General features: G+C 43.1%; 1 protein-coding gene across 6 annotated transcripts in view; it reads right to left on the reverse strand.

The window, feature by feature from the left end:
• LOC136440538 (tenascin-X-like) overlaps positions 1-24,869 on the reverse strand; it is a 91,149-nt gene that overhangs the window by 26,046 nt on the left and 40,234 nt on the right. For 3 of the 6 annotated variants that reach the window (XM_066436588.1, XM_066436587.1, XM_066436589.1), the window contains exons 26-51: positions 20,671-24,195; positions 20,355-20,479; positions 19,888-20,056; positions 19,496-19,620; positions 19,001-19,166; positions 18,443-18,567; positions 18,149-18,314; positions 16,425-16,546; positions 14,912-15,077; positions 13,017-13,135; positions 12,286-12,451; positions 11,874-11,998; positions 11,509-11,677; positions 11,244-11,368; positions 10,538-10,703; positions 10,206-10,330; positions 9,471-9,636; positions 7,005-7,129; positions 6,405-6,567; positions 6,003-6,127; positions 5,366-5,531; positions 4,995-5,119; positions 3,772-3,937; positions 3,055-3,179; positions 2,435-2,597; positions 2,088-2,212 (exon numbers count right to left, since the gene is read on the reverse strand). In XM_066436588.1, coding sequence (XP_066292685.1) covers positions 2,088-2,212; positions 2,435-2,597; positions 3,055-3,179; positions 3,772-3,937; positions 4,995-5,119; positions 5,366-5,531; positions 6,003-6,127; positions 6,405-6,567; positions 7,005-7,129; positions 9,471-9,636; positions 10,206-10,330; positions 10,538-10,703; positions 11,244-11,368; positions 11,509-11,677; positions 11,874-11,998; positions 12,286-12,451; positions 13,017-13,135; positions 14,912-15,077; positions 16,425-16,546; positions 18,149-18,314; positions 18,443-18,567; positions 19,001-19,166; positions 19,496-19,620; positions 19,888-20,056; positions 20,355-20,479; positions 20,671-24,195 — 7,133 coding nt within the window. The remainder of the gene's footprint in view (positions 1-2,087; positions 2,213-2,434; positions 2,598-3,054; positions 3,180-3,771; positions 3,938-4,994; positions 5,120-5,365; positions 5,532-6,002; positions 6,128-6,404; positions 6,568-7,004; positions 7,130-9,470; positions 9,637-10,205; positions 10,331-10,537; positions 10,704-11,243; positions 11,369-11,508; positions 11,678-11,873; positions 11,999-12,285; positions 12,452-13,016; positions 13,136-14,911; positions 15,078-16,424; positions 16,547-18,148; positions 18,315-18,442; positions 18,568-19,000; positions 19,167-19,495; positions 19,621-19,887; positions 20,057-20,354; positions 20,480-20,670; positions 24,196-24,869) is intronic. The other 3 variants (XM_066436592.1, XM_066436591.1, XM_066436590.1) reach the window with 3 other exon arrangements.

The raw sequence follows: 24,869 nt of genomic DNA on the forward strand, positions 1-24,869 counted from the left end.
CTAACGGGGGGTGCCCAACCATCGGACGTTTCTTTACGCGCTGGCGCTCCATTGCTGGTTGCCAGAGAGTGGTCAGGTTTTAATGAATGAATTTTGAACACATTCATCTAAAGACCATACTTGGACAAGAAATGTATTCATACTGTTCATGGGCCCTTCATGCTCCGCGTTACATGCGGAAGACGCTGTGAGACATTTTCACGAATGTACCTTCTGATTTAGTGCTACGCCAGATAGTGTGCCTAACTTAGTACGCTTTGGTAATTTTGCTCTCTTCGGAAGTTGGTGATGAAGTTAGGGAAATGTAAATAAGGCTTGAAGTCTGCTATATTCTAGCTTTCTTTTGACCGGAAAATTTTGACTGTGTGCACTTCTAACGTCATGTGAGAAGGGCTATATCTAGCGCATCCCAGCTCATGTTCCCACGGGAAATAGGCTACTACGCGGCCCGACGTACGTATTGAATGCGGCCCGACTTACGAAATCATTACGAAAAAACGACACCGCTTACATCAACAATACTCCGTCTACTTATTGGGAAACATCTTCGCCATCTCTGTATTCAGTTTCCTTTTCATAGACGGTACCAATCACATGTTAGAGCGTAACAAAGCTGTGCGTTGAATCGTCCCGCCACCATCGCGGTCAAAAAAAATGGCGGGAAAACAACGTCGTCAGACGACAGCAATGTTTACGTTGTTTTTCTTTGGTCGGTTTTCTTCTCAACAAACACTTAAAGGCCCAAATTTTTAGTGTTTTATGAAATTATTTTTCTTATGTGTATGATAGCTGTGTGACTTATGTATCTGCTTGGCACAGGTCGTATATTTAGGTGCCGGGCCGTCTAGCTACGCAGTGACCCTCTACTCAGCGTTGCCATCATTATTGTCAAAATACTACTTTTCGACAAAACAAGAAATGAATATGTACACATATGTTTTGAATGTAAATGACAATTATGTGCATGAACTTGGGTTATTTACCTTCCTTATCAGCATAGTCATTGGACACAAACACGGCGTACTTATGCAAAATAAGATCAGTAAAAAATCCGTGCGATGTTCGGGCGCGTGCGAGGTTCGGGCGGCCCCCGTTAGATAAAAAAAGAAGATAAAGAAAACATTCAACTGGGTTCATGTACAATGTATCAAAAATCCATGCTTGGGTTGTATGTTATGCACATTTTTACTAATACATGTAACATAGTGTTACCGATTATTGTCCAATTTATTCAAAACATCTTTTATCATAAAACCACGCACACAGAGCCAAATGTATAACCGATGGGATGAAATATCAGCAGACTCTTCTAAAAAGAAACATGCATGGTCTGTAAACATTTCTCCGCCTGTTAAATGCCGTGCAAGCATGTATTTATACTGATCAGGTCTATGATAAAGAATTGTGCTATTATGGTCCACCTCACTCTTTTTCCATCTAGCGCTCTACTTGAAGAACATAGATCAGAAAAAATGCATCTAAATCATCCAAAGTAGTCTACAGACAAATGTTGGTTGAGTCACTATATGTTTGTCCCGCCGCTTGCTTGACGCGATTGAAGAAAATAATGTTGTCCAGTCAATTTCAACAACGCTAGGCAGCATGTGATAAACACATGGCAATAATGTTTTGATGCGCGAAAAGGTAGCTTCAATGCGGGGGTTGGGGGGGGGTGGTCACTGAGTTGTATCCAACCTTCCTAAAACTAGTAAGAGTTTCAAACCTCGAATTGCCATAGATAATTTGAATATCAAAGAAAGGTTTAATGTCAGCTACTTTTAAAAGATACTAGCTATCGTCTGATTTAGAAAAACATTATGACATACTCGGCATCGAATTACATATGAAATACGTCATGCATGACACTTCCAGGTAACTTGCTGTTGCTGGTTCAGAAGTTTATTCTGTTATGTCGCTGGACCTAAACCTAATTCATTTCTTTGTATGAAGGAGAGTCATGACTAAGGATCATACTTCTGACGATCTTTATTGATCAGCATGGCTTTAGCATAATACACCTCGACATGTGGACATATTGACCCATAACTCAAGGTAGTCCTACATTACATGTTGATGTGTTTTCTCACCTGGTAATAGATGACGTAATACTCCACATCTCCACCTGTTGTGGGAGCTTCCCACTCCACTGTGATGGAGGTGGGGTCACTCGGGGTCAAACGGACATTGCCGGGAGCACCAGGCAGGTTGGGGGCTGAGGGAAGGATTGTATGTTTCTTTAGTAATGGATTGTATGTATTTCATACAATTCGTAACCGGTATGTTTCTTAATAATGGATCTTATGTATTCCATAAAATTTGTATGTTTCCCGTAATGGATCGTATGTATTCTGTAAAACTTGTTTGATTACTTTGGCACCCCCGGAAATGTGATACTAGTCTACAGCTTCCGTGAACGAAAATCCATCTGTCTCACCTTCTTGTGTGCTGACAGTAAGAGCAGGGCTTCTCTCTCCCATTCCTTCAGTAGAGAAGGCCACAATCCAGATGGTGTACTGGGTGTCAGGCAGCAGGTCCCTGATGGTGTAGGGAATGTCACTGGGACTCACCTGGACTCTCATGGTAGGCTCATTCTCAGCCTGGAACAGGACATGAAACTACATGTCAATTTGTATTTCACTTTTTACACAACAATAACACAATTATTGTTAAGTGCTTTTGGCTGCATGGATTTTGTTTTGCTTTACATTCTTCTACTGTCAACAATTTCCTTAATTTTCTCTTGGCTTGTATTTGCTTTTAACACATTAATTACACAAATTTAACATCTACTGACATAATTCCACCAGGGTACATAATTCCGCCACCCTGAAAAGAAACCTCCAAACAGATCTCTAACCCAACATCTCCCAGCTGTATAATGCATTCCTATATATCTTAACTTCTAACACATTATACACAATACAACAACTTACCATATTGCAGAGGGTCTACTGGCCCTGGTCAAGCACAGTACTGGCAGACAATCCAGCACCAATCACAGCACACCAACAACTTCAACAAACCAATCCCATTCATCACAACCTGCCATCTTACCTGGTAATAGATGATGTAATACTCCACATCTCCACCTGTTGTGGGAGCTTCCCACTCCACTGTGATGGAGGTGGGGTCACTCGGGGTCAAACGGACACTGCCTGGAGCACCGGGGGTTGCAGGAGCTGGGGATATGGAGGGAATACATTTTGTAATGCACAGTTCTTAACACTATCACATCAGTAACAACTAGCAAAAAAAAAGAGTTCTAGAGGGAAGTACATGTAGCTGGCATAGTTGTTAGATAGGAGGAAACTTTGGCCATTACCTAGTCAGGGACAACTTTGTTAAACCAACTCTAACTAATACAGCCTCCTACATCTATACAATTACCAAGAAGCGAGAGGAAGCTGAAAGTACTTAGAGTATACTAGACGTTTATATGCACATATATATTCATGTATGTTTACATAATTATGTATATGATAATATAGCGGTGAGAAGCAGTACTCCAGTCAGAAGCTCTTAAGAAGATGTCTGAGAGACATCGAAACGTTAGCAGGTGAGATCAATACCTGGTTGTGTATAAAGAATCTCCCATATCCTATGTATAATGATTGTTTACATGTGACCTGTGCTTAGCCCAGTGGGGCAAAAATGTACACTAAAGGTCTTCGATTTTTCATTCATTCATTAATGAAATTAGTAAACTCACTAAATCAGAAAAAGGCAGTACATGTACTAAGAACACTGATGTTGCAACTTCATCTATCTCACCTTCTTCCTGGGTGCTGACAGTAAGAGCAGGGCTTCTCTCTCCCATTCCTTCAGTAGAGAAGGCCACAATCCAGATGGTGTACTGGGTGTCAGGCAGCAGGTCCCTGATGGTGTAGGGAATGTCACTGGGACTCACCTGGACTCTCATGGTAGGCTCATTTTCAGCCTGGAACAGGACATGAAACATGGGAAGTCATGAATAGCTTGGAAAACATTTGGAAAACACAGGTCTTGGACAGCAAAGCCTTTGTCAGGACAGCATATATATTTGTAGTCTTTAATCATCAGATAGAATGTACAAAATTTCTTCATAGGATGGTTAGAAAATTACTTACAAATTGGTGTCATTTCTAATAGAAAGGGTCTTTAATTAAATTTGATTGATTAAGAAGGGTCTCTGATTGATCAAAAGCCAGCCTAGGCCAAAGATTAGAAGAAAAAAAGATTCTAGTAGCTGCTGAATTGTCAAAAATGGCTCCAGCGTTCTATGGACCCTGACAGATAGAGGGAGGGTGATATAGTATCAGAATCTTTAGAGTGGCAGAAGCTCCAAATCTTTTTAAGAAATAAATTTTCATCACTCCTTTCATAGACCACTGTATGGCAATTGTTACTCGCTTAAGTTCAAAGTTTAGAAGGACACATCAAAATCGGACTAGTTTGTGTTGCCTTAAATCTTGCAGTACAACTACAAAAAAAAGAAGGAAAAAATCTTTGCTAGCAAATATAGACAAGTTTGCATTTTAGTGTAATTTACGTCAGGGAAATATTATAGGCAGGTGACATAATTTGTAGAAGTGAACATTATACATTCACTTGTCATTTGTGTCAGGAAGTTATGTTTCATACATGTCATTTTATAAATGTCATTTTAAATCATTTATTGTATGCGTGTTGAAGTTGAATTGTGGGAGTGAGCTCTGTGTAGTGATCTGGCAGAACTCCAAGCTTCAGTGCCTTCAAGGGCAGGCCTGTTCAAGGGGACGAAAAAATCACAGTCTGGAATCAATTTCAGAGTGAAGTGGAAAGTGGCACAGGAATTTCTGTGTTTCCCATTTCAATGTACCAATAGTACCAATGGATGAGCCTTGTGACCAATTCGAATGCTGTGTGATTGGTTAAGATTGGGGCATAAGATGGTGTCCGAAATGCCAATCATTTCAATACAGTTTTGCTATTACTCACATAATTATTGTATGCAAGCCTATAAGTATTACACTAACCTGGTAATAGATGATGTAATACTCCACATCTCCACCTGTTGTGGGAGCTTCCCACTCCACTGTGATGGAGGTGGGGTCACTCGGGGTCAAACGGACACTGCCGGGAGCACCAGGGGTTGCAGGAGCTGGGGTTATGGTGGAAATGATTCACATTGCTACTAAGACTCTTACATTTATGTAACAACGCATGCAAAAGAACAGTTTCAACTTGAAACAGATATTACACATGTAGGTGAAACTTAGGTTTGCCCACTTTAAGCCATCCTCAGATTTTATTGGCATAAACGTACATGTTGTACTTTGCAGAACACGACAAAAACAAAGAACATAGTTTCAACTTAAACTGGGCATTGAAGATCCATCTGTCTCACCTTCTTCCTGGGTGCTGACAGTAAGAGCAGGGCTTCTCTCTCCCATTCCTTCAGTAGAGAAGGCCACAATCCAGATGGTGTACTGGGTGTCAGGCAGCAGGTCCCTGATGGTGTAGAGAATGTCACTGGGACTCACCTGGACTCTCATGGTAGGATCATTCTCAGCCTGGAACAGGACGCACAATACCAGACGTCACAATAGGTAATGAAATTCAATGTTTTTTATAGAAGAGAAAATCAATCTGCTAAATGTGTTGCCTTAACAGAATACAAATGTAGCTGCCAAAATCTGGATTATAAGTCAACACAACATATGTACAGTGTGGATTTTCAAGAAAATTAGCAGCTGTTTTTAATATCAACTCTCATAATTTCACCAGGTACACTTAATATGTAGACTGCCATGATAGTAAAAAAAACGTATATGTTACAGAGATCTACTATTGCAACAGTGTCAGTGCCAGGCCTAGGGTATCTGGCGGATTCATGAGGGTTGACTTTACATATTCTTTGATAGGAAATTGAGCGAGTGCAGCAGGTGCAAGCATCCTACGGTAGTCCTGGGGCATGTTCCCCCAGAAAACGTTAAAAATTCAACCCTCTGAAATCCCCCCTGTAATAACATATAAAAACTTACCCGGTAATAGATGACGTAATACTCCACATCTCCACCTGTTGTGGGAGCTTCCCACTCCACTGTGATGGAGGTGGGGTCACTCGGGGTCAAACGGACACTGCCGGGAGCACCAGGCAGGTTGGGGGCTGAGGGAAGGATTGGAATACTTTGATGTAATAGAGGTTCAGACTGTTATAGTCTCACATTATGTAACAAATAGCAACCAGAAAAAAAATTCTAGAGGGAAGTAGTTGATATAGGTCTTAGATGGGAGGAAACTTTGGCCACTCTAAGTGGACAACTCTGTGGCTTTTGATTCTTTTATCTTTACCCATGAGATTAATGGCATTTGTAAAACTGACAAAAGCAGAAAGCGGTAATGTTACAAACAGAATGTTGATGTTGAAAATCCATCTGTCTCACCTTCTTGTGTGCTGACAGTAAGAGCAGGGCTTCTCTCTCCCATTCCTTCAGTAGAGAAGGCCACAATCCAGATGGTGTACTGGGTGTCAGGCAGCAGGTCCCTGATGGTGTAGGGAATGTCACTGGGACTCACCTGGACTCTCATGGTAGGCTCATTTTCAGCCTGGAACAGGACATGAAACTACATGTCAATTTGTATTTCACTTTTTACACAACAATAACACAATTATTGTGCTTAGTGCTTTTGGCTGCATGGATTTTATTTTGCCTAACATTATTCGACCATTAACAATTTCACTGTAACTCAACTTGAGATGGGAGACGAATATACCACCATCTACATGTATAGTTGTGGGAATGGCTACTAAACAAGCATATTTGATTAGTCCTTGACTTGACAAACTTCTTCTCCTTGGCTTGTATTTGCTTTTAACACATTTAAAACTTTACTTCTTAGAAGCACACATTATACACATTTGAACAACTTACCATATTGTAGAAGGTCTACTAGACCTAGTCAAAACAGACAACCCAGCACCAATCACAGCACACCAGCAACTTAAACAAACCAATCCCATTCATCACAACCTGCCATCTTACCTGGTAATAGATGATGTAATACTCCACATCTCCACCTGTTGTGGGAGCTTCCCACTCCACTGTGATGGAGGTGGGGTCACTCGGGGTCAAACGGACACTGCCGGGAGCACCAGGCACTTTTGGTGCTAAAGGAAATTTAAATGAAGGGATTATTAATGTAAATAATATCTAAGACTTGACTTGTCTACTTTAACTGGAAAATGGTTAATGGAGTATCATGGTATACTGTCACAAAATGATGACTTTTATAATAAGAAAACAAGTTTAATGCAAGTACATGCCCAAAGGGTAATTGTAAGTACATGTAACATATAATAATGACAAATACAATGATATTAAAAGGATAGACAAGACCAGAGGAGAGTGTTATTTGCCAACAGAGAACATCTTTATGAGTACAAAATCAACAAAATTTGTAAAAATTATTCACAGATAAACAAATAAATGAACCATTTATAATCCAGTAATTGAGTGGTGCCCCTTCATGAAGACCCATGGGGTGTGATGCATGATGGAAATCATCCCTTAAAGGAGTCCTAAAGTCCAGAGGGGGGAGCTATTTTCCAATAGATGATAATTTTAGGAAGTAAAAATTGATATTTTTTACAGTATAAGATTAAGTACCCACTAGTTCCGTGCGCATCAAAAAGCATCCAGTATTCTACTAAATTCCCCAGGTGACCCTCTACTAGTATTTTCTAATTAATTAAATTTAAAAAAACTCAGCCTATGGCTTAATACAATGTGCCTTACAAGGCCTGACAAAAGTTAGATTGCAAAAAGAATGTCAGGGTGGTTAAGAAAAACCTTCTGGATATGTGTTCTTTTATATCTTCTCAACAATTGGCCTTCTTATTGTGCTTAACCACCCTCATTTATGCCAAAAATATTTACGATTAAAGACATATGTTTACGCATAGGGAATACATGGTTAGGGTCTGCACCGGTTTAGTGAGTATCATATTGTTTTACAAAACACACCTTTTGCAATTCACCACAAGCAGAATTTTGTAAAAAGTCATCTGATTATGTATTTATTGATACATAACCTAGTGGAAAATAACACCCCCTTCTGGAGTTTAGCACTCCTTTAAGTATTGGTTTCTATGGGATAATTGCTGAAGTTCCAGGTCAATTTTTGGGTCAATGCAATAGAAGAATTAAGTTGCAAAGGGTGAGAATTGATGAACAACTACATGGATCATCAAGGATTGGGCTACACAGCCACAGAAGGGCCTGCAGAGGAGGACAACCTTCCCAGTGATCTTTGGAAGCGAAGAAACAGCCATCACATGTATTCACACAAACACTACAAACATTATTTCAACATCGGACCTAGATTTCCCAAGAGCCACCGATTTTTGTGAGTGCCTTTTTTCAAGTGTTAAAGTATGGGTTTCAATGGAATGATTGACAAAGATCAAAGTCCATTTTTGACCCAAAGCAAGTAGAAAATACAGTTACTAAGGCTGACAAACTTAAGTTGACAAACAAGCATCCAGAAACAAATTGCAAACTATAAGGCAATTTTCAAGCTCAACCCAAAGTTGAAGTTTGTTCCTTTAATATACTACATAATTTATAAGATACACATTGAGCTACTTTTGCTAACTTAAGTTTGACTTATGTATGTGATTTATGTTTCTATGCAACCTGGACATGGAGGGAATACATTTTGTAATTCACAATTTGCAACACTATCACATCAGTAACAAATAGCAAAAAAAAAGAGTCCTAGAAGGAAGTGGTTGACGTAGTTGTTGGATGGGAGGTAACTTTGGCCAACTTAGCCAGGGACAACTCGGTGGCTTCTGAGTTTTTATGAAAGATTGATAGAATAAGTGAAACGCACAAAACCAGTAAAAGGCAGTACATGTACCAAGAACACCGCATCGGCTTTTTAGCGAATGCCCACAAACGCCCACTCTGGCGAAGTCCGTGCTGCATGAATCTAATTTTTTTGCACGGAATATGTTCAGGCTGTGCTCCCATTAATTAATCCTGAGTTTCAAGTCAATCCATCGATCCGAAGTTAAATAAAGTGAACTTGACGATTCTTACCTGGCTTTTTAGCGAATGCCCAGCAAAAAAGGCTTTTTAGCGAATGCCCATGTATCAGCCAAAATATCAGCCATCGTGACACGGGCGCTAAATCTAACACCATAAACATGTTCAACATGTTGTCCCCTGAATGTGTACTCAGTTTCCGTGATGTGCACGCCTGTAGTCACTTTATTTTACAAAATACATGGAGCGGCCCATAGCACTTATACAGGGTAGAGGCCGCATGTATCCCGCGCGGGAGGAATGCACGGCCCCGGACGTAAACATTCCAATATGGCAGACTCATTTGCATATTTGGGACGGGATTCATACAGCACGGACTTCGCCAGAGTGGGCGTTTGTGGGCATTTGCTAAAAAGCCGGTCCCCAAGAACACTGATGTTGCAACTTCATCTGTCTCACCTTCTTGTTGTGTGCTGACAGTAAGAGCAGGGCTTCTCTCTCCCATTCCTTCAGTAGAGAAGGCCACAATCCAGATGGTGTACTGGGTGTCAGGCAGCAGGTCCCTGATGGTGTAGGGAATGTCACTGGGACTCACCTGGACTCTCATGGTAGGCTCATTCTCAGCCTGGAACAGGACATGAAACATGGGAAGGCATGAATAGGTAATGAATGCTTTTTAAGGAAGAGAAAATCAATCTGCTACATGTCTTGCCTTACACATAATTTCTGCCATTAGATCTGTATATAAAGTCTACATTGTGTGAGCAATATGGCAAGTGTAGATTTCCAGGGTAATATATATATATAACAGGTTTATAAATAACTGGTCCTTTTACAACTGTTACAGCAAATTCAAAACAGATATCTCACAGATAAAGCTAATGAAAATATGTTAGGCATATCAAGGAACACTACCTGTAGTCACCATACAATACTGTAGATGGATCTTCAGGCTTGTGTACAAAATTGTGACCTATTCTGATGTTGTTGCACTAGCACAGGTATGCATTTACACCCTTACTCACCACAAGTCAGTGATGAAATGTTTCATTCTATTACTGTTAGCCAATTAACAGACTTCTATAATTCTATGTGGCAGTGTATTTGGCTTCTGCCTTCTACATCACCAGGAAAGGATAATTTTAGGCTAGTTATGTCCTGCCATGATACCAGTGGAGTGACATAAAAACTAACCTGGTAATAGATGACGTAATACTCCACATCTCCACCTGTTGTGGGAGCTTCCCACTCCACTGTGATGGAGGTGGGGTCACTCGGGGTCAAACGGACACTGCCGGGAGCACCAGGGGTTGCAGGAGCTGGGGATATGGTGGGAATGATTCACATTGCTAGACTGTCACATCAACGTTACACATTCAAAACAGTTTTACAGAAGGTATTTATTACATTGGATTAAACTTTGGTCGACTCTAAATTTCTTCCCTGGACAGATAAACGGAACACAAACAGAGAAGATAATGAGGGAAACGATATAAAGACCAATGTTGAAGATCCATCTGTCTCACCTTCTTCCTGGGTGCTGACAGTAAGAGCAGGGCTTCTCTCTCCCATTCCTTCAGTAGAGAAGGCCACAATCCAGATGGTGTACTGGGTGTCAGGCAGCAGGTCCCTGATGGTGTAGGGAATGTCACTGGGACTCACCTGGACTCTCATGGTAGGATCATTCTCCGGCTGATGATAGATAATACGGTACATCATGACATATTGACATAAGATTTGATTGAACCTCTTCTGCTCTTAATTTGCAGGTACATTTCGAAGTCAATGTCATATGCAAAATTTTATGACAATAGAAGAGAATGGCCAAGACTGGCACAGCAGCAAAAGTCAAAGTCAAAGTTCCTTCCTTGGTGCATAGAGCGGTGCCCATCTCAGTTTAAGTAACCCTTGGGCCACACGACTTTGTGCAATCACTACAGCAGGTGGCTAGTCCACTGGTAGTGGTGTGTGTTCAACTGCCATGCTCTTTCCAAATGCACCACTTATAATGTATAATTTTTAAAGTCTTTGGTATGACTCGGCTGGGGATCGAACTCACGACCTACCGTATGCAAGGCGAACACTCTATCCTTGCCATTGCACCGGCTATTGCATCGAAGCGATGATAAGAGATCCAAAAATAAGAACATACAATAAGACAGGGAGCCGACCTATTTAATTACCGGTATTTATATATTTCTTTATCTTTTTATTTATAATTTTGCCACTCACCTGATAATAGATGGTGTATCCCTGCACTTCTGCCCCCGTGTCAGGGCTGGCCCACTGGACCACTATGGTGGTGGGACCAGTTGAAGAGGCTTCCACATTCCTAGGCACACCTGGAGTTTGGGGAGCTGCACGGAAAACATAAGAACTTTTCATTCTGACAAAGCTGATTGATACATGGAATTGAGTCCATCCGGACAGTATTGTTTATGTGTACATTAATTCTATATCTCATCTTGATATCAATTGATTAAGGTAGAAGTTGTACCTTGTTGCTCTGTCATCACATTGACCATCTGGCTCCTCTGACCCAAGCCGTCAGACGAGAAGGCGATGACCCACACGGTGTACAGAGTGTTTGGGGTCAGGCCCATGATGGTGTAGCTGGGAATGTCACTGGGCTCTACCTGAGCTGTCCTGGTATTGCCATCCTCAGGCTACATGATCGGGGGAATGCAAGGACTAAATCATCTCTCTGTACACACTGAAGGTGAGTAGTAACTAACAACACCAGTCCTGGTGATAAAATAGATAATGACTAAAAACCATGATGATTATCTCACATATATGCCTCAAGTTCAAGACACAAGTTCTGATATGAAAGAAGGACTTTTAAATTGCCTGGAACTTTACCTGGTAGTACACATTGTATCCCTCCACATCTCCACCTGTTGTGGGAGCTTCCCACTCCACTGTGATGGAGGTGGGGCCACTCGGGGTCAAACGGACACTGCCGGGAGCACCAGGCACTTTTGGTGCTAAAGGAAATTAAATGAAGAGAATGTAAATAAAAGCTTGACTTATCTACCTAGACCAGAAAATGGTTAGAGAGTATCATGGTATATTGTCACAAAATTGTACATGTATCATATAATAATGACAAATACAACCTACATGTATTATGATATTAAGAACTAGTTCCTTCAGTATGTGACTTATAATGCGATATATGTTTCTATGCAACCTGTGGTTGGAAATTTCTTGAAACATGCTAGTGCAGTAAAAAGAAGAATTGTTTGGAGTTCATAGTGAGTCTTTTTCCCACCTTCCTCTTCTGTACGCACAGCGAGCGATACACTCCTGTCTCCCATCCCTGCAGCCGAGAAGGCGATGACCCACACGGTGTACTCTGTGTCGGGCATCAGGTCAGTCAGCGTGTAGAAGGCTGTATCTGGGCCCACCTCAACTGATGACACGTGGCCATGCTCTGCCTACATGCAGCCAAGAATCATCTAGAGGTGAGTGTCTACAGTTCTGATATTATCATTTCGATCATTTTGGACAGAGAGAAGCAGCAGTTTTAGGCAGGCATAAGGGAAGCCAATCAGGTATAGAAGGAGAAACCATGATTCAACATACGTTAATTTTACAATATATTTTAACTTCGACACACAATAGCTCAGCTCACTGGAAGCTTTTGGGACTGACTCTGTCCCCTTATAAACCAGCAGGGCAATGATTTGGTCAAATCTTGAAGCTCTTGTCACATGAACATGATCTAGCATTTTGCACATTACCTTCAACAATGCAGAAAAAGTATTCCGTGATTCGTGAAAGTTGTTAGTGCACAGTCTTTATGCACAGTATTTAGGTACATACAAATGCATGTGAGGTTCATATAACCTACTGAACATGTATGGGCAATTTACACAGTTGCATGGACAATGTTCCATAAGCACAGCTAAAATACGGTAAAATCATGATAACTGACATTTTGCAATGACTATAAGTATTAAGAAATATATGAAACACAGAGTGTTTTAGAGGCCAACTGACCTGAGAGTAAATGCGGTAACCTTGTACATCTGACCCTGTACTTGGCAGCTGCCACTGGACAAGAATGGAGGTTGGGCCCGTTGGGAAGGCACGCACATTGTCAGGAACCCCTGGCAGGGCTGGGGTAAAAAACACAACGTTTACCTGTTTGTTGGTCCAGGTTGGGTCCTTATCTAAAGATGATGACAAAAGCAGCTGTAGCAACAATAGGCCGATCTCAGCTTTACCATCTTTTATGAAAATTTTTGAGAAGGCCGTTCATACTCAGGTATATGCTTACTGCAAGGATCATAAAATACTCAACAATTTCCAGTCTGGGTTCAGACCCAAACATTCCACCACAACAACACTCACCTATGTTACTGACTCTACAATTGAAAACATGGAGAGGAGTCTTGTTACCGGAGCAATCTTTCTTGATCTCAAGAAAACTTTTGATACGGTATGCCATAAGATCCTCCTAGCTAAGCTTGTTTGGGGTACAAGACAGGGAACTGACATGATTCTGTTTTTATCTAACAGACCGACATCAGACTACTGTAGTCCAGAGTGACTTTCTGGAAATTATTGTTGGAGTGCCCCAAAGCTTGGTTCTCGGGCCACTCTTGTTTATACTATATACATTAATGACTCACCTAATTATATATCACATGGACATGTTGTGCTGTATGCAGATGACACTGCACTTTTCTATGTATCCAAGACAGTCATGGATGTAAACAATGCACTTAATGCCGACCTTAGTAATATTGAAACTTGGTTGGAAGCAAATAAACTGACGCTCAATGGTAACAAATGGAAAGCTATGTTCGTTGGCACACAAGAAAGCTGCGGTCAAGCACAGAGCAATTGTCAACTACCCTTTCTAGCACCAGTTTGGAAGTGGTTTAGCTACAAGTACCTGGGCGTTTGGCTTGCTTAACACGGCAAGTTCACATTAACGAGTTATGCAGTGCTGTCTCGTCCAGACTGGGAGTCCTATGGCATCTTATCCCATGTCTGCCACAACGCACTCTTGTAATGTTGTTTAACTGTATGGGTTAACCTAAAATGGACTATTGCAATGTCTTTGGGGCAATTGGGGCAATTGTGGAAAGTGTCTGTCCGACAAACTACAAAAGCTCCAGAATCAGGCAGCGAGACTTGTTCTAAGTTTGCCATATACACATCATGTTGGGGATGAGGAGTTATCTGCCTTAGGCTGGAAAACCTTAGTATCTAGGAGAAACTTGCACCAGCTACAATAAATGTACAAGGCAGTCAACAATGAACTTCCAGAGTACATTAATACATTGTAGCTTTCAGAGGGCTTCTGAATCTCATAGCTATCCCACCAGACATAGTCTGAATCTATTCCTGAAACGGCCGCATTGAATGTGGAAAGTGCGTTCTCAGATAGAGGTACTAGCACAATCAAGAATCTATCCCTGAAACTGCCACATTGAATGTGGAAAGTGCAAGTTCTCATAGAGAGGTACTAGCACATGGAACCATCTGCCACTATCGATAAAGACTTGTTACTAAGGTCCATGTCTGTTTTTAAAACCAGATGTAAAACCTAGCCTGACCTCTGACCCCCTCAATGACAACCAGGAACGAATTTGACCATGATTTGGATAATGTTTTGGATTATCATTGTTATAATTGTTATTATCTATTTACTATAATTATTTATTATATCATTATTTTGATATTTTGTTTTTCATCATTATCATTATTATTTATTGTATATTGATTTTTTGTACTTCATGGTATGTACATTATATTTGTTTTACTTCATTTGTAACGCAGGGCCCCACTGAAAAGCAGTGTCAATCACTGAGCTGGCAACCCTGGATAAAGATGACAGAAAATAAAATAAACAAAAATAAACAGTAGGATTACACCAAGTGTACCTTGCTGTTCAGTTTGAATGGTGAATGTCTGGCTGCTGACTCTCCTGCCTGTGAAAGTCAAGGCCACCAGCCACACAGTGTACTCCTGGCCAGGCAGCAGGTCTGAGATGGTGTAGTACCTGTCATCAGGACCCATCTCAACAGATGTCGCAGGCAGATTGTCCGTCTGGGGAAATCAAGAGGAGATTAATACAATATGACTGACTTTGGCTTTGGAATTTGTTCCATTTTCAGACATTAATGGCTGTGTAAATTTAAAAGACTGCATTGATTTACGTCTTTGATATACATACATGTGTATCAGGTGCACCTACAGAAAGGGGTGTGTGTATATCATATATTGAATCATTATTGGTCGATTTGACCACACTGTAGCGACTGTGCACGTGCGTGGGTCCTGCCACGAACTATCGGTGGTGTACGCACTGATTGTTTGTGAGAATTAGTGCTGTGAGTGCCATAAAATTGTATCATGCGTGTACATGGCCACGGCAGACCTTTCGTGCACGCGTGTGCTTTGTGCCATTCACCGATGATGATGCACGCATGCAATACCTACGGACAGACTGTGAGAATAGTGCCAAAAAAGAAGTGCCGTGCTGGCGCATGCATACCGCCACATCGAACCTTTGGTTCACGCGCATGCTTCGTGCCATTCACCACCGGTAGTGCGCGCATTCATTTCCTACGCACGTGAGACTGCCAAAAAAGAAGTGTCGAACTAACTGACTTAAGGCACGAACTGCCACTTAAAACTAATCTCAAGTATATTCAGGGATCATTATAAATCTAAATTGCCCATAAGCCTGTTTGACCTCTATCTTCGTGCAAGCTTAGGATAAGTAAAATTTTAGGTCAACAGAAAAATAGCATGAAGCAAGATGGCCGCCACGCAAATGAGCTTCATGGAACCACAATAAATCAGGCAGCAAACCTTTACTTGAAGGAACTTTTGTAGAATATTCAATGTTCTCAAGTTAACTAGTTGATTTGGAGTACTCTGATTTAGCATACTGTGTTGTTTTGAATGGATTCACAGCTACCAGTGTGTAATGGAGGAATAAAACAGTAAGAAACGATGGATGAAATTCTCGAGGTCTGTCCGTACGAAATGAATGCGCGCAACATCGGCGGTGAATGGCATGAACCATGAGCGTGCACCAAAGGTCCGATGTGGCAGCGTGCACGTGCGATCTAATGGCCTCACAAGCAGTCAGTGCGTGCACCACCGCTAGTACGTGGCAGGACCCATGCACGTGCACCGTCGCTACGGCGTGGCCGAATGAACGTGCGAGCACCGCTGCGAGCTCTCGTGCGAGAACTCAACCCATATCGGGTCCATAAACTTAGCTTACTGAATCTATTACTATGATAGTACAACTCCGATCTGTCATGTGTGACAGGAACATGTAGAGACACTTGTGTCACCTCACTGAGGATGAACTGAACTGAACTGAAGTACAACACATTTGATGATCAGTACTACACAGACTGAGGTAACATAGACCTCTACCTGATAGTAGATCTCATAGCCCTGTACATCATCTGAATCAGGAGCCTCCCACTCCACAGTGATGCTGGTGGGCCCTGTTGGGCTGACTCGGACATTACTCAGGGTCTCAGGCAGCCTTGGTGCTGAGGACAGATGCAAAATTAATGTACATGGTGCTAAGAACTCCATCATCTTCAACAAAATGTTGTCTAAAAATTAGGTTTTTAATGCAATACAGTCATGTGAAAAAGAAAGTCAGGGCAAATCAAACAGGGTAGCATATGCAGTTTTTCATGCATGAACTTTTCCTAGACACTTTTCATTACAATCTAACGTTGAACCAATAAGACCCAGGTTCAATCCCCAGTGGAGTACCCAGACATGTCCGGACATGCACCCAGACGTTGTGCCTTTGGGAAAGGCACTTAACACACATTTCCCATGTCCTAAGCCCAGCAGTAGGGTTTGGGTTGGCGTTAGGAAGGGCATCCAGCCGTAAAAACTCTTGCTACAAAAAAGGACTTGCACTTGCTGAGGAGTTCTGGGGCTTCCCCATCCATGTGCAAGCACGTCTAACCCCCAGATGATGGGGAACAAAAGACGTTAAATTGGATAGAGAGAGAGAGAGAGTTGGGTAACATAAATTCGTGGGGTACTTAAATTCGCGATTTTTCGAAAACGGGGTATTTAGGGATATGTGCTAGATGCAACATAAGTAATACTGCTAGAAATGCAAACCTGACAGACTAACGTATTTAGAACACTGTCTGAAAAGCTTCGATAACCATGCATTAGAAGGCGACGAGGTCAAAAACTCTCCGTCCCTTATTGGAACAGTCTGAGGGCTTCGTGGGAGAATTACACAACATGGTTGTCGGCTGGTTTATAAGGCAAATGTCACATCCGCTTCCTGCTAAACACAATTATTTACAAGACAACTTATTACAATCTCTTTTGCTAACCTGCAACTGGATTCTAAGTGTGATCAATCATCAAAACTCCTCTCTGTTGCTACAACCTACGGCACGTGTATTTTCCCGCCGCCATATTGCGAACCAGAATCCTGTTGTCAAGCAGACGACAAAGGTTTGTGAGGAACACTTTTTTGTCTAAATGTTGCGTGTGATAGTGGACTGAGGAAGATATTTTCCTCAAAGTTTGCTCCTAACACAACAAGGAACACATGGACATAGTAGTATTACCATTGCTACGGCATCCAGCTAACTTCCCATGAATAATGTACACGTTACCATGACGGTAAGGATCGACTTTGAGTGACGTTCTACCGACTCAACAAACGGGATGTTACCGAAGGCCTGATGTGTGCCGTACGGCCGTTTTTTCGTGTATTTTTTTTACTTGGACACGTCTATATCCATAGCACTCTCCTCAAGCCAAGGATGGAACGAATAGCTACTGTATAAAATGTAATTAGCGGTAAGATATTCAAGACGAATCTTCTCTCCCGAAATAATGTTCACACCTGTCCGACAACACCGTCATTGTGCGTGCGGCGGACGGTAGTTTCAAGTTGAAATATTATGGTGTCAGCACGACTAGAGACAAAATGTGATTAGTGCAAAGATAGTACATGATACTGACAGAATAATAGAAAAAAAGGATGGTTTATTGTTCTGCTAGATTGATTTCAGTCAACCATTATCGGAAAAATGGCGAATTTATGTTACCCAACGTTACAGCACACAGTAACAGCAATGGGAGAATAGAACAAGCAACATAAGTACCTTCAAGGGTGCGAACGGTGATGATGGGGCTTCTTTCTCCCATTCCTACATTGGAGAGGCCGACCACCCAAATACTGTACTCTGTGTCGGGCAGCAGGTCCATCAGTGTGTAGGACACAGTTCCGGGGCCAACCTCCACCATGGATGTTGTCTGGTCTGTGGACTTCTAGCAAAACAACAGAAGATTTGTTTCCCTTTGCATACCACTGGGTATAAAGATCATACCAGACTAGCTGCATTTTATAGTATTTCGATAATCATAATAAGCCTTTTGTCTATTTGTTATTTGCTAACCTCATAGTAGATCCTATACTGGTCCAGTGGTCCACCAAATGTTGGCTGTTGCCACTCCACCAGAATACTTTTGGCATCGATGGCTGTTGCCAGGACGTTCATCGGGCGTCCAGGGAGCCTGGGGCCTGGAGACAAGGGAGTAAGCATGGATGGATGGATGTTTTACATTACGGACATGGATAAATACATGTGACAGAGACTAAGACCCCGTTCATACTAAGCCTATCGTAACCAGTTGAATAAACTAAAAGATTTAACCGGTTAATCAAACCGGCTTTTTTAGCCTAATATGAACGCAATTTAACCGGTTAAATAAGGGTTTTAACAGGTTAAATTGAAACCACCTCTGGAGGTGGTTTGAAGTTAACCTGTTAAAACCCTTTAAAAACCGGTTAATTTGCGTCCATATTGGGCAAAGTTAGTCAGCTAAATTAACCGGGTAAATCATTAAATCAATTCAACTGGCTATTAAAGGCTTAATATGAACAGGGTTTAAGATGGTTGATTGTATCATAACTGTCATATACATATTGCAGTTTGAGACAGTACATGACCAACCTTCTGCTGGTGTCTGTAGAGACTTCATGCTGCTCCTGAGGCCCATCCCTGCGTCTGAGTGAGCCACCACCCAGATAGAGTACCTGGTTTCAGGGCGCAGGTCTGACAGGATCAGAGAGTTCACACTCGGACCCACTTCTCTCAACGTGGTCCCACCTTCCCTGGACTGCAATGGAAGAAGTTATGGAAGAACCTTGTGAGACTTACCAATGAAAAGCAGTTACCTTTGAAAAAAAGATATGCTTATCAACTCTTCTATTATGTAATAGAGATTTTTCATTTTCCATTTGGTAGAAAATAATATGCTTGCTATCAGTATGTCAAAGCCTCTGGATATGTAATCATAAATCTGAAAAATCTCTATTGACCCATCTGATTCACTCTTGTAGGTCTTCCATCAGGTTTATGTTATTACAGACTGAGAGAGAGTTTAACAACTGTCCTGAGTGAAGCCTAACGTTACATGGCAAGATGTGCTGACAGGAGATGAGCTACCTGATGATAAACCATGTAACCCTGCACATCCCCTCCAAGAGATGGTGCCTCCCACTCCACCAGTATGGTCATAGGACTCAGGGCTGTGGCTTGGACATTCTGTGGCACTCCTGGCAGGGAGGGAGCTGGTACAAGACAGGGAAGTCAGAACATTATCACATGACAGATGGGAGGAGATCATTCATTGTCGGACCAAGAACAATTGTACAGGCATACAGATACAAAAAATACATGGTAACGTACATATAATGACACTGACAGGACTTCTAAAGAAGCACAATGATTAAATCCTAATAGAATGCTGCCTACACTATGGCCATGAATGTAAGATTTGTAACTATACATACATATACAATGTAAAAGTCAGACTTTCTGTTTCACTATTGACTTACCTGGCGCATCAGTAATGGCAGTAACTACAGGACTCCTGTACCCGAGGCCTGCAGCATTGACAGCCTGGACCCAGAAGGTATACTCTGTGCCTGACTCTAAACCTCCCACGGACTGAGACAGAGTCTGGGGACCAACATCAATGGATGCCACTTGGGGATTGTTACTTGCCTGAAAAAAAAAACAATATGCTGTATCAACGTTCAAATATAAAGCCTGCATTGTTTCCAGTCAAAGATACATCATATTGTGTTGCCTGTGCATCCTTGACTTACGGCAATAGTGAGAGAATGGTCACATACATACAGTGAGCTCAAACTTACATGCTCCATGCACGCCAAGACAGACTACCATAGATGTTTCACACGGCACAAAATCTAGTACTGTTTACTGCTACATCATTTTGGGGCATGATGAGCCCACAAGAAATAGACAATCATGTCATTATCAGACAAAGCAGTATCCAGACCTGGTAATATATCCTGTAACCATCCACACGGCCTGAGGTAGTGGGCTGTCTCCACTCAACAAGCACAGTAGCCATGTCAGTAGGCCTGGCCTGGATGCTGGCGGGAGATCCTGGGAGGGCGGGCACTGTAGAAAAAGAAACACGGAAAATTAGTAATGGACATCAAGCCGTTCAAGGTTAGCTCAAACCGGCCCTGGATATTGAGGGAAGTATGCAGTACATGTATGTAGTACAAGGTAGTTATGGCACAATCTCTAACACACAGCACCAAGCAGAAGTACACTCAGATAAAAGGACTCGTCATCACCACCATTACCGTTTGGCTCGTAGATGTCAATATTGAAGTCCACTGTAGCAACACCACTAGTTCCATCCCTGCTAACAGCAGTGCCCTCAGGCACGTTTCCATCACCTGCATGTCCGTCTCCACGTGAAGCCAGGTGCCCAGCCTGGGTTGTATCAGCATCAGAGCTGGCACTTCCACTCAAGGGTGGAACTTCATTTCCCCGGACTGGCCGGCCCTCATGGTCGAGCAGGTCCCCATCAGCACCGACAAAGGCAACGCTGTTGTCTGTACCATGGCTGCTGTTCCTGGCAGCCTCTGTGGTATCAGACTGAGCTGCAGTCTCTACAACACCAGCATCTCTTCCACCCAGAGCGTTACCACTGCTGGGTACACCGCCTCGACCAGAGAAGCCCTCTTTATCCTGATTGGCTGTGGCAGACCCGCCCAGGGATCCTTCATGTCGTGTGCGTCCACCAAAACCACTGCTGGCTGGAGAGGAGGGCGATGCAGATGGACTCGATTCTGTTTGGTTTGAATTTGCTCCATCTGCAACAGAGCCTGAACTGATGGGATTGTCAGGATGCCCCTCAGTGACAGACACATTATTGCTGGCTTGTCCACCATGTCTGTCACCATGATGCCCACCATGTCTGTCGCCATGATGCCCACCATGTCTGTCACCATGATGCCCACCATGTCTGTCGCCATGATGCCCACCATGTCTGTCACCATGATGCCCACCATGTCTGTCACCATGATTCAGCCCAGGTTGACTTGATTCATCTGGTTTTGCATCACTTGCTGATGTAGCATTTTCCAATGAATCAGTATTTCTATTGTCAACATCTAGAAAACCATCCACAGTTATGACTTTACCTTCAGCTCCGACTACTGCCTCAGTGAAGTCACTGGTGTCCCCCTGTTGGGAAGTTTGGTTGAATGTGACACCTGCTCCAACAGCTGAACCAGGTAAACTGTTACCTGTACCAGGAATAAACCTGTCTCCAGAATGACCATTCCCAACACCAGGTACATAGTTAGGAGATGGTCTGGTGCTGGAATGATGGTCAGCTGGAGAATTGACATTGTTCCCATTGCTGTCTGCTTCATCTACCTCACCACTACCTGTAGTCATGTCCCCGTCAATGTCATTACCAACAGCCCCCGTGACAGACGGCCTGTTCTGGCTACTGTTGGCACGGGTCCCTGTATCCCCTCTAGTGACAGCCGGTCTGGACGGCCGAACATTTCCAGCATGGCTCTCATCCAAGGCATTGCCAGCTGGAGAACCATCTCTTCCTGTTGCTGGTTGCTGGCGCTCCTGCTTGCTTGCCGCTCCACCTGTCTGGGATGACTCCATTGCATTATCTTGTTTCCCATGTCCACCACCCTGCTCCTTACTAACAAGATTTCCTTCTGCTGTCACATCTGCATCCTCACCGCCAGTCACTGCAGGATTCCCTGGTACTCCAGACCCGATAGCATTCCCTCTGGCGGAGCTACTGTCTGTTCCTTCTGTGGACGTCTTATTGCTCCAGTCTTCTACAGGGACACCATCATCTTTGCTTTCATCAGGTGAAATTGGAGCAATTGAATTGTCAGAGGTAGCACTTCCATAGTACTCATCGAAGGAAACATCACCTCTGTTTCCATGTCTAGCTGGCTGTGTATCAGCTCCAGAATTCCCGACAGCAGAAATGCCCACTTGGTTTGGCCTTCCACTGTCCACTTTCCCTGCTGTGGACACATTGTGATGACTGGAGTTTCTGTCTGAGCTGTCCGGAGTAGATGGCAATCCAGGTGACACTGTTCCTCCAGGCTGGCCTTCACCACCGTCACTTGTGAACCATGATGCATCTAAGCTGTTGGCATCAGCCCCAGTAGTAGATGCATCACTTCCACTTGCCTGCCCAGTACTGGCACTGCCACTGGTATTATGACTGGTTAATCCAAACTCTGGTGACCGATCGGCATGTTTGCCTGCTGTGGCGTTTTCACTTGTCAACCCTCCATCTTGTCCATTGAACATGCTTTCATCCTGTGCATTGTCAGCATGTGCTCCGCCAAAGGATGGCAGAACATTGTTATGTCCTCCTGAACCACTGTTGTCTCCCTCAGCACTGGCCTGGCCAGGGCTTACACTGCTAGCCTCTGTACTGGTCTCCACATGACCATTCCCAGACACACCTCCATCAGCACCGTTGGCTTCATCCTCATGCCCAGAGTTGTCTCCATCAGCACCAGCCATGGATCCAGCATGATCTCCATCAGCACCAGCCATGGATCCACCATGATCTCCATCAGCACCAGTCACAGATCCTGCATGATCTCCATCCACACCAGTCACAGATCCACCATGATCTCCATCAGCACCAGCCATGGATCCAGCATGATCTCCATCAGCACCAGCCATGGATCCACCATGATCTCCATCAGCACCAGCCATGGATCCACCATGATCTCCATCAGCACCAGTCACAGATCCACCATGATCTCCATCAGCACCAGCCATGGATCCACCATGATCTCCATCAGCACCAGTCACAGATCCACCATGATCTCCATCAGCACCGTTGGCTTCATCCTCATGCCCAGAGTTGTCTCCATCAGCACCAGTCATGGATCCACCATGATCTCCATCAGCACCAGTCACAGATCCACCATGATCTCCATCAGCACCAGCCATGGATCCACCATGATCTCCATCAGCACCAGTCACAGATCCACCATGATCTCCATCAGCACCAGCCATGGATCCACCATGATCTCCATCAGCACCAGTCACAGATCCACCATGATCTCCATCAGCAGCAGCCATGGATCCACCATGATCTCCATCAGCACCAGATATGGATCCATCATTATCTCCATCAGCACCAGATATGGATCCATCATTGTTGCTATTTGTGCCATTGGAAAGGCTGTTGTTGCTTCCTGCTTCAGTACCACTGTCCTCCCAGTGGGCCCCTTGGCCTGCAGTACTGCTATCCGAGGCATTGCTGCCAGTGCCATTGTGTCCATCTTGCGAGTCAACATTGTTTCCACCTGCTCCATTCCAAAGGTTGCCTGTACTACTACTACCCCCAGGGACATCAGTATCAGTCCCACCACCTTGCACCACTGCAGGCATACCACTGTTATCACCATTAAAGGAAGCATCAACTACAGCAGCTTCTGTAGTTGGTACACCGCTACCAGTCCCATTTTGTCCATCAGTTGAGTCCATGTTGTTCCCATCTGCTCCTGCCCTCAGGCTGTCTGTGTTAACATCACCGATTGTCACCCTGGTACCAGTACCACCGCCACCAACCCCAGCAGATGTTCCGTTATCACCATCAAGGAAAGCATCAACTACAGGAGCTACAGCTATTTCATTGGTCCCGCCACCACCCGCGGCTGCCGGGCTGTCACCTGTGTCTGACCCGGCTCCTGGTGAGGCCGGATTGCCAGGCTGTGCAGTGCTGACTTCCTCGGCTGTGTCCTCATCTTTGTCTGCATACAGTTCCTTTATCTTATCAGCATCAACATCTAGGACGTAATCACAATCGCAGGGACCTAGGAGACCAGGACGAAGGAAATAGGAACTTTGTTTGGATGGATCTTTAGAAACTTGTTGGCATGCATCGGTAGGTCAGAAAGGTCAGTTACTATCTACCTATCAATGTCTACTCATGCAACAGATGGATGATATGGATCAATCAGAACAAGCACATAAACGATCACTGAACAAGCACATTAGAGTATCATAGTACAGTTACAATATATGTTGAACATATATCAAGATGATAAATGTTTACTATAGCCCCTTCTAGATTAGTACATGAGGCCCTTGAGAGCTTCCCATTAATCTAATTGCAAATTTTCTTCAGTGTTTGACATTATGTTTCCTGTAATAGACTCAAACCAAGATCCTTTCCAGACTGCCGGCATTGACTTATGTAACAACTTACTTAAAGCTTAAAAACACAAAGACCATAAGTCAGTGTTTGTAGTGGATATCATAATTACATGTATATAACTCCAATATGTTCTAAATGATGCTTTGTACCTACATGAAGAAGTATATCAAATGGTTTCTATATCAGCTTTAGTGTCATCAATCTATTCTACTTTTCAACCTCAAATTTCTAAATTGTTTAATTGCTTGTAAGCTTGTCAACAAACACACTGATGTTCTTGAAATGCATAGTCCTACATGTATGATCAATCTGGTTAGATAGTTACATTGC

This window comes from Branchiostoma lanceolatum, chromosome 8, assembly GCF_035083965.1.
Source record: "Branchiostoma lanceolatum isolate klBraLanc5 chromosome 8, klBraLanc5.hap2, whole genome shotgun sequence".
Classification (NCBI taxonomy): Eukaryota; Metazoa; Chordata; class Leptocardii; order Amphioxiformes; family Branchiostomatidae; genus Branchiostoma; species Branchiostoma lanceolatum.